A 9579-nucleotide genomic window follows, 5' to 3' on the forward strand; every position below is an offset into this window, starting at 1 on the left:
ATGATGAACTTTAGACCAGGTAACAGTACTACGCTTCTGAGACAAGTAGTGTCTGAGAAAAATATTTTGAGTGATCAGCGGTGCTTCTGAATTTCAGAGGGATTATGTAGGATGTGTGACCACTTCTAAGGTCTTCACTGCTAATAGCAATCTACAGATAATGCTACCAAGTCTCCTCTCAAAAAATGGAAGCCTCTGTAGTTATATTGCTTAGTGACCAGGCAAAATTTATGTTAGATGATTTGAATATTTGACTTTTACTGAATGTGTGATTAACACCCATGTGTGTAAAAAATCCCAGTTAACCTAGATACTAGCTGGCAAACTATTGTCTGTGGAAATTGCTTCATTGGTGATGGAATGCACTTTGGTTCTTGGGGAGGAAAATGTTTTCATATACAATAGCAGCACTGGCAATTGATTTTTACAGTCCTTAGAAAAAAACGCTTTTCTCACCCTCGTCCTTTCCGTTTTCTGACAGCCCTGCTAGAGACACAGCTGAGCAGACATGATCAGATGCTGAGTGTTCATGATATTCGGTTGGCTGACATGGACCTCCGATTCCAAGTTTTAGAAACTGCCAGTTACAACGGAGTATTAATTTGGAAAATTCGAGATTATAAACGTCGGAAGCAAGAGGCAGTCATGGGGAAGACTCTGTCCTTATACAGCCAACCCTTTTATACTGGATACTTTGGCTACAAGATGTGTGCCAGAGTTTACCTTAACGGAGATGGCATGGGAAAGGGGACGCACTTGTCACTGTTTTTTGTCATAATGCGTGGAGAATACGATGCGTTGCTTCCTTGGCCGTTTAAACAGAAAGTGACTCTCATGCTAATGGATCAGGGACCGTCTCGACGCCACTTAGGAGATGCTTTCAAGCCAGATCCAAACAGCAGCAGTTTCAAGAAGCCAACTGGAGAAATGAACATTGCATCTGGCTGCCCAGTCTTTGTGGCTCAAACTGTTCTAGAGAATGGAACGTATATTAAAGATGATACTATTTTTATTAAAGTCATAGTGGATACATCGGATCTACCAGACCCCTGACATACAATGGGGGAGGTGGATTAAACAGAAGACAACTCCGTTTGGGGGTTTTATATCAGTTTGTCTTCAATCAGAGGTCCTAAAGCTCACAGAACCACCTTGTGGAACAGATGGAAGAGTTTGAAGGCATAACTGCATAGGGTCCAATTGCGAAAGTATCAACACATTAAGAAATCATACCATGGTATATTTTTTAATAGAACTAGCAACACTTAAGCTCTGAAGAATCACTTATCCCTCATGAGGATAATGATTATGGTCAGAGAGGATTTTTTTTTTTTAACTTATTAATGATCTACTCAATTGGAGGTCAAAAGACATATACAGTATGTGCTGAATAAATTACTGATTTTTAGTTCTTTAAGCTAGAATACAAAAACAAACTTCACACATGGGCTAGCTGGAAATTGTCAGCATGTTAAAAGAAGAAATGATGAAGTAATGTTGCAATTATGATATTATTTGAAAAACTGAGGTGCAATCTTGTCTGAAATATATTATATTGTCTTTTTAAGGCCTCATCTGGTCTCTGTTTTAAGAATTACTTTGTCAGAAGATCTTGGAAAAGTATCCATGTCTTCTCAAAAGTATCTGAATCAAAATCATATTTTTATTTAAAGTTCTATTGTTACAGAAAACATTTTATTTTAAAACTGTTGATAGACTGATATTTCTTGGAAGAAAAATAGAAGATATCAAACACTGGTTATCACTTGTGATAGGAAAAAAAACTATTCAATTCTGTTATTTCTCTTTAGAAATGTAAACCTACAATATATGTCGTAGTTAATGACACTATTTCAAAATTAAGGAAAAATCACTCATGGATGCTGTGCATCATTATCAGATTTATAATTGTTTTCACCCTAAAATAGGGCATTTGTTGAACTTTGGAGTTCTAAACGGAATCCTGTACATTTTTTAAAGTTCTGCCCCATGCTTTCCAATCAAGCTATATATGTTGCACATTATGCTGTCAGCAGTATATAGTATTTTCAGTATTGGGGAGGAGGAGTAGTGCTGAAAAAAGCCTATATGTTTGTTCTGTACTAGCAGCCATTGCTTCTTAAGGACAAATCAGCAATGTCTTAATACAGTGATGGTGGCTTGCATGCATACATGTGCCTTAGATGTGCTGTGCTGCTTATAAACCATAGCTTTTTATTCAGATTAATTCTGATATCTGAAATGGTAGTTTAATTGGACTTCAGGCATAATGTTTAGCCTTGTCTTCAGAGCCCTTAGGTACCTTGCCATGTACAAAATAGAAGCCAAAGCTCATTTCTTTGGCTTCTGGAGCTTCTATGACTCGGCCATGGTGGAATCCATCTTATTCAGGTGCCAAAACGTTATGCTCAGTGCTCCTATGGAGCTTGGACTAGACAGTCTCCATGGCCACTGTGAAGGCAGGCGACATTTTTCCTCTAATGCCTGTGGTTGTAAGGTGGCATCACTTGAAATGGACCCATCTGAGAACTCGGGGGGGGGGGGGCTGTGAATGTATATGCTCATGACAGCTTTTCATAGCAGACAAGCATCCTAACAGGGAATGCACGGGCTTCTTTCTTGTAACAGCCTGAACTGTAGTGGAAAGCATTTGCTAGCCCTGAAACATGCTGATTGCAACCTGCTGTGTTCATCTGCTTCTATTTAATAGCCTGTGACAAGCGAGTCTAGAGACATAGCCTGACTGTGGTGCTCTTTAAAATCCAAGAACCGCTTAAGCAGAGCGGACTTGCACCAGTGTGTTTTTAGCCTTCGTGGGCTTGAAAGAAAACATTGCATCTCAGCCTTTAATGTCAGGTTGTATCAGTTTTCTGCTTTTTGAGGCATAGTCACAATTTTTGTCTAAGGTGCAGTTGAATTCATGCCTTTGTATTTCAGCTTGTCTTTGCCGTTGTCTTTTTTGGCTGTGCCTTCACACACAGTGCCTGCAAGAAGTATTTATGAATATACAATGCATGCTAAGTGGTCTTCATGGGTTTTCCAGGCACCTGCTAGAATACTGCCTGCTGCTGACCGTTGCAACCGTCAGCAGCAACTTGTCTTCCTTTTCTTGCCTTCCATTGTCCAGGTACTGTACTCCCTTTATGGTACATAGCTGTCAACAGGTGCAAGCTCAAATATGGAGGCATATGCTAGCATTTAATTTCTAGCACGGAAGGAGGACGTTCTGCACAAGAGATAAATATCTATAGATATACCCGCATCTATATCTCTAGATATAATTATATGGCACTTGCAGTTTTATGCAGGCTGCATAAGCAAACCCATCACTTACGCTTTAGGGCGAAGGTTCGCTCAACTTGTGTCATTTTAATAATTGTGAATGTAGTCAGCTGAGCTTTTGTGTTTGTGCATCACAGAATTTTACTGAAAACAGGATTCCCAAGTGGAAATGTCCAAAGGACTCTCCTCCCATTGCTAATGCACGTCTTGTAAACTTAAATGAAACCGTTTGGCCATCTCAAAACAGTTTATATCCTGTTTCAATCTGGGACTTGGAGGAGATTTCTAGTATAAGCAGGGCCCAGCATATTCTGCAGATTTGTGACTACAGTTTCCAACTCCTGTGACAGAATTGCGCTTCTAAATTCAGGCTCTTTAAAAGAGGACGAAAAAAGAGTTTCCAGCCTTTGTGATTGAAAGAGGACTTTGAAACATGCGAAAAGTGTAAACTAATAGGGAAGTCTTCCTGAGTCTGCACACAGCCTAAACTAGTAGCTTTAAGAGATCTGAATATCTCCTCTTAGTGGGATATTGACTCAGAAACTTCATAGAGAAGTTTAAATACGAACACTGCTAACTATATTAATGCCGATCACTGTAGCAGAAACATCAGTCACTGTTGTATTTCACAGATCTCTATGCTGCTTTCCACATCTCCCAAGTGCCAAAAGCACCAGCTGCCAGAATCTTCAGCTTCACTTGGGCAGCTTTTATAATGCAGTAATGTGCTATCAATATAAAAATATTTTTGCATATGTGCTTTTTATCACAGTTAATAAAACGGAGGCCTACTGCACTTATTTTTTAAAACTACATGAAGCTGCCAGAGAATTTCCAGTTTGCCAACCCTGCGTACTGTGAAATCCAGGATCTCGCTACACAAATGTAGACACCGCCTGCTGTGGAATACCTGAAGCCTTGACTGTAACACCCCTTTCTCCGCAGAACTCGCGGGCCATCTCTGTAGAGTTCCTACTGTGTACATAGAAATCGGTTTCCTCTGCTTTCCAGCAAGGAGTATGTAGCATTTTGTGAAAACAAGGCCACTGTATATTCTCTAAATTGAAAGGAAAAGATACCTGGTGCTTTACTCCCCACTTTAAATTATTTAACTTTTTCTCTCATCATTGAAATGCCCTTTATCCTTTTTTCTGTATGTTCCTGACCCAGATATCCAAAGTTTTCTAGGGACTGTCTGTTTAAAGTGATTCATGGGGCAACAGTCTGCCCCCACATATACTCTTGAATCCCGGCTAACTCCTGTGGTGTGCCATTATTGCAAGGGGGTCCCAGAGTATTTGCATTGCTTTGAACAGAGTTTCTTCAACGGAACCTTTTTTTCCTCTGCTTAGTAATTCTTAGCAGCACACAACTGAAGTCTCTTGCTGGTATTCTTTCTTAACGATGTCGCTCCAAGTTACGTACAAGCCTCTTCCCTTTCCAGCTTTCTCTAGGGAGATTCCAGTGCGTGACAATCTGGATGTTGCCCTTTTTGTACGCTCTTCAGCACAGGGTGAGTGCATCTGTTACCTAGAAAGTCTTGAATTCTAAACAGGATGAAACTATTTGGGTGTTTAAAGACCAACCTGCGATTATGATGCATGACCATGTCTGCATTACTTCTCTGATCTAATTAAAGGGGTCTTGTTTCAGTTACTGTCTACATGGTACACCTTCAACTGCTGACTTACAATATGCAATGTTGATTTCAGCCTTGTACTGTAAATGTTGTTCTTCACAAAGAGAATGTGCAATAGGAGAAAGGGATGATGGGTGGCATAATTTTGACAGGAAAAAAAATGTTGTGGGTAACATGCTAGCTTTCTTATAAATATGAAATATGGTTTATTTCCTTTTCCCATGGGTTTTCCTGCTTGGAAAAGGAAAATTGAAGATATGTGCCTGTTTTTGTCCCTGGTGAATTTCTCAAAAGCAAAGGTAATAGAGATTTGTGTTAGTTGCAATTTAAGCGTTGAACCCATGAATGTTAGGTTGTGATTGTATCGCTCGTGTTTCTCGGCTTGCCGCGATTATGGCTTGTTGAGATGGAGTTTCAAAGCTACCACCTATTTGTATCTGTATTCCATCACGTGGGATAGGCATTTCACCAACAATGCAGGGTTCCTGTTGTTGTTTTGTTTCCTTTTTAAAACACTGGTGCTGTTTGGTCCAAGACAGAGAAGCGTGTACGGAGTGACAAGAAAAGTTACCTGCACCGCAGAAGAGTGACAAATGTGACTGCAGTATTGATGCCTTGATATGATTTAACTATGCAAATAAACAAATAGGTGAGGGGGGAAAAATTCCTGGGTTGCATACCTAATCTCTTAGTTTTTGCTCTGTAAATTACTCTTACGTGTGTAGGTATATACATATACACACAGACATGCATGCACATACATATGCAAAGTCTTTTCTTTATGTAGAAGTGATGAAACAAAACCCTTTCCTCCAAGTTATACTTGATGTATTGGTGCAAATACAACTTGCTGCTGCTAAGGGAGGATCTTGGCGAAGGGCAAACTTTGGATTCACATCTTCCCAGTTTGAAGACCTGTATATAGCAAACAAACAGTTTGTTTAGCCTTTCTGAAGACCTTGGAATGTCATCTAGGACACATGTCCTTCCTCATACTCCACTGATTTGGAGATTCCTGTACTTTAAACAAACATAGTGAAGGGCAACTTGTTAATTGCAAGTTCTTTCCTTTAATTTGGGAACAAAAGATAATAAAAAGCAGCTGGACCTCTTCCTGGAATTCCTACCCTGTTCAGTCAATACCTCTGTATTCTGGTGGACCTAGAAATCATAGCTACTGCAATAAAAACGATCGGTTTGGGAATTCAGTCTGTCTGAGGGTAGTTTTTAGTGCTATGTACAGCGTAGGAAGCGCTTTGCATCTGCGAACATGTTCTTGTAGACAAACAGCACTTGCTTTTCTGGAAAAAGGAAATCAAGGATGAGATGTGAAGCAACTTGCCCAGAGTCACGAAAGGAATCTCCTGGAGCCAGGACTGAACGAGAGGTTCCGGTTCCCTAGTGTTATCTTCAAATCACTAGGTTTTACTCTTTTAATACATTTGTCCCTTTAAAGGAACCGAAAAACAAGTTGACATACCTTAAAGACCCACATCAGGACAGTAAGGGCTAGAATTAAACATACAAGCTGTCGTGATTTGGGGTTGTTACGTGTATGGTAGCCCAGACGTTGCTCACTACTTGGCGGTGCTTTGCACGGCCTGCAGAGTGGAAGGCCAGCACAATGTGTCGGTGTGAGTAACAGCAGCAAATGTGTGTCCTGCTCTATTTGTCTCATTTGATGCTCCTCTTAACTGAGGAGGGAGAATGCCATTTTAAAGTGAAGTGGGTTCATCTTTGTTCTACCAGCCTGTAGCGTGACTGACCATTTCTTTCTTGTGGGGCTTTCTCTTTTTCTTTAAACCAAAATATGGAGGGCTTAATTGTTCTTTCCTGCCTCTTAATCCAGGCCTTTGCTGACAAGCACCAGATAGGAAGGTTGTGGAAAACTTTGGACTGCTGATTCAGGGACATCCTCTTAAGATTTAGAAGAGTAGAGATATACAACATGTAAGGGATCTGACTATTCCTATTTGTCTTCTAATTTATGGTCAAGACTGCACCTTCTGTCTTCCATTTCATGATCTTAGTGTAGATACTAGGCTGTGTTTGTTTAGGTTTCTTTCCCTCCAAGTTAGGATTAGTTCCTTAGGGTTCAAATAAGTTCTAAATTTCACAGAGAAGCACCTGAACCAAAATCCTGGATCCAAACATCCCAGACTTGATGTGGAATTCAAATCTGGATCCCAACTCTGTGGCTTACTAACCTACCCATTTAGGGAAGGGTTTGTTGTCTCTACGTGGTGTTTGTGTTTTTGGTCCTTTGGAACTAAGCTTTTAATTTGGTTGCCAGTTCTGCAAGGACTTTTTAACTTCTTAGCAATGCCGGTGTTCACACGCTCCATTGCTGGCAGTGCGATGCGTAGTGATAAAATTTGACTCTGTCTAAGGGTTACTGAGATAAACCAGCATTATCATTCGTAAAGGTCATTTTCTTGTTTAGTGTTCTGAGCTTTGGATTTGAATATAGCTCACATCTGAAAGGACACATCTTCCAACTATGACCTGCGTCACTGGCAGAGAGTTGCGTAATCTGTACTTGTGGAATGGGAAGGTACAAGCTTCCATCGTTGCTGATGCATCATGTGATCCACCTATTTTGTTTTTCTTATAGCTGTTGTTTGGTTTATATATTTTTTTTCAGTTTTATAGAAAAAAAACAAACAGGGGAAGTTCAGGATTTTTTCTACAAGGTATAAACTCCAATGATTTAGTGGTGACTAGAGAGCTGTGAAAAATACCCCATTAGGAGATGATGGGCTAAGCGTAGGTCCATTTCTCTTAGACAAGTAGGATAACCTTTAAGATGCATGGAACAATGTAATAATCGGGAAAACTAAAGCTGACATTTGTTTCCAAGAAATTCTGTAAGAAATATCTATGGAAAAGACATCAGTGATCGAGAATAATGTACAAATTAATGTGTTTGAAACTTGTGTATCCATTTCTTTAATCTCATACTCTTCAGTGAACGGTACATTTGTGTTCAGTTTTATGATCAAAAACAAAGACCAAAGAAGGCCAACCTCATTTGATTGTGTATATTCTGCCTGTCTTAATTATCGATAGCTGTAAGGATACAGTGCAAGTGATCTGGTAACCAGTGGTTCTCGTCCTTTTCTTTTAGGGGGAAAAACAACTTCAAAATGTATAATTTATTGCTCAGCAATAACCATGTTGTTAAAATAATAATAATAAAAAAGGAATTAGCAACATGTCTTAATTTCCCAATAGCATTATTATATGTTGTATTTCAGTTTATTGTATATTGTGTTTTTGTATTTATTTGTGTTTGGAGGTCTTGCTATGTCTTTTTGTGTTTAAATGCTAATAAACAAGGACAGTGTGTAAGAGTGTAGAATGCCAAACTCTGAAATGCTAAACTGTATTATTAAAGGAAAAATAAATCTAAGTAGGAAATAATATTTTTTAAAAAAAACTGGTGTGTTGAATTTGAATGACTGCAGCTGACTTGCAAATGGCCAAGGTGCATCTGTTTTCCTCTCTGAACCCACTGTACACTGGCTGTTCAGTGCTTTACGCTTACGCACCTGATAGACCTTTATTGTGGCATTTCCCTTCCTCTTCACAGGAAACTTGCCATAACTTTTATCAGAGTCCTATTTTCCATGTGATAACTCTGCTAGAATAAACTAGGCGATGGTGTTCATCCTAACGTCAGTGTCAAGTGTCTTCGTGCAAATCAAGTAGAAATAATTGAAATGGCTTTTTGCGCATTTGTGGTGCACTGCTTTCCCAAAGAGGTGGGGGAAAGGAGAGAGAGAGTGTGGCTTGAATGTCTGAAAATGTAGATTTATTTTTTTCTTCTCCAGTGTCACTAGTGACTTTTCTCAACTCAGAAATGCTTTTCAGGTGTGTGTTTGAAATCATGGAACACAGTGCAGTCTGTAAAAGCAGAATGCTATTTTGAAATGGGTGAAGCAATAATATTTCCACCACATTTGAGATTCAGCCTAGTGATGAAAACCCTGGTCTCCAGTGATGGCATATGAAGCACGTCACTTCTACCGAGCACTACGCTGATCTGTCTGTCCTTCTGTTTCTTCCTCCCTCGCTTCCCTCCCACCCCTTTCTTACTGAAATTTCCATTTCCCCTCTTTCACGTCACTGCAGGGGTAATACTGGGTTTAGCAATGCGGGAATGTCCTCCTTGTGCTCAGAGGCAAGACTGCGGTGTCTTGGCAAAAGCCACTGCCAGCACCCGAATGTGAGGACGACCTGGCCAGCCGATACTGGTGTTTGCAGCAAGTAGCTTAAAAGTGCTGGGTGGCCGCGTGCCTTTTATTGATAAAATGGGGACACCAGAGAAAAGGCAAATGCAGGAAGGTGGCACAGTGAGAGGGAAGGGTGCCTAAGAAATGCCATCCTCGCCGCACGCAGGATCTGCTGAGGTGGATGTTCCCTTCTGCTGCTGAGAGCAGTCACTGGTAAGTGACTCTCTGGATGCTCTGGCATCCCCTGCCCTGCTCGTCACGCTTTCCACTTGTACCCGCACGTCCGGCATTCGAGGCTGCACCACCTAAAGCTCTTCACATCTCCTCATTGTGGAGCATGAAAAGACAGTGAACTTCCTTGTCTTCGTAACAAAGTGGGTTACCTTCAAGCAGAGCCCTCTTAAGGAAGAGTAGCCTTTGCTA

The 9579-nt window shown here is 40.4% G+C and overlaps 1 protein-coding gene across 7 annotated transcripts in view; it reads left to right on the forward strand.

Moving 5' to 3' along the window:
• Positions 1-8589, forward strand: part of TRAF3 (TNF receptor associated factor 3) — a 74609-nt gene extending 66020 nt beyond the window's left edge. For all 7 annotated transcript variants that reach the window (XM_076345487.1, XM_076345493.1, XM_076345491.1 and 4 more), the window contains one exon: positions 482-8589. In XM_076345487.1, the coding sequence (XP_076201602.1) occupies positions 482-1053 (572 nt within the window). In that variant the 3' untranslated portion in view covers positions 1054-8589. The remainder of the gene's footprint in view (positions 1-481) is intronic.
• The last annotated feature ends 990 nt before the right edge of the window (positions 8590-9579 follow it).

Source organism: Aptenodytes patagonicus, chromosome 7 (assembly GCF_965638725.1).
Source record: "Aptenodytes patagonicus chromosome 7, bAptPat1.pri.cur, whole genome shotgun sequence".
NCBI classification, from domain to species: Eukaryota; Metazoa; Chordata; class Aves; order Sphenisciformes; family Spheniscidae; genus Aptenodytes; species Aptenodytes patagonicus.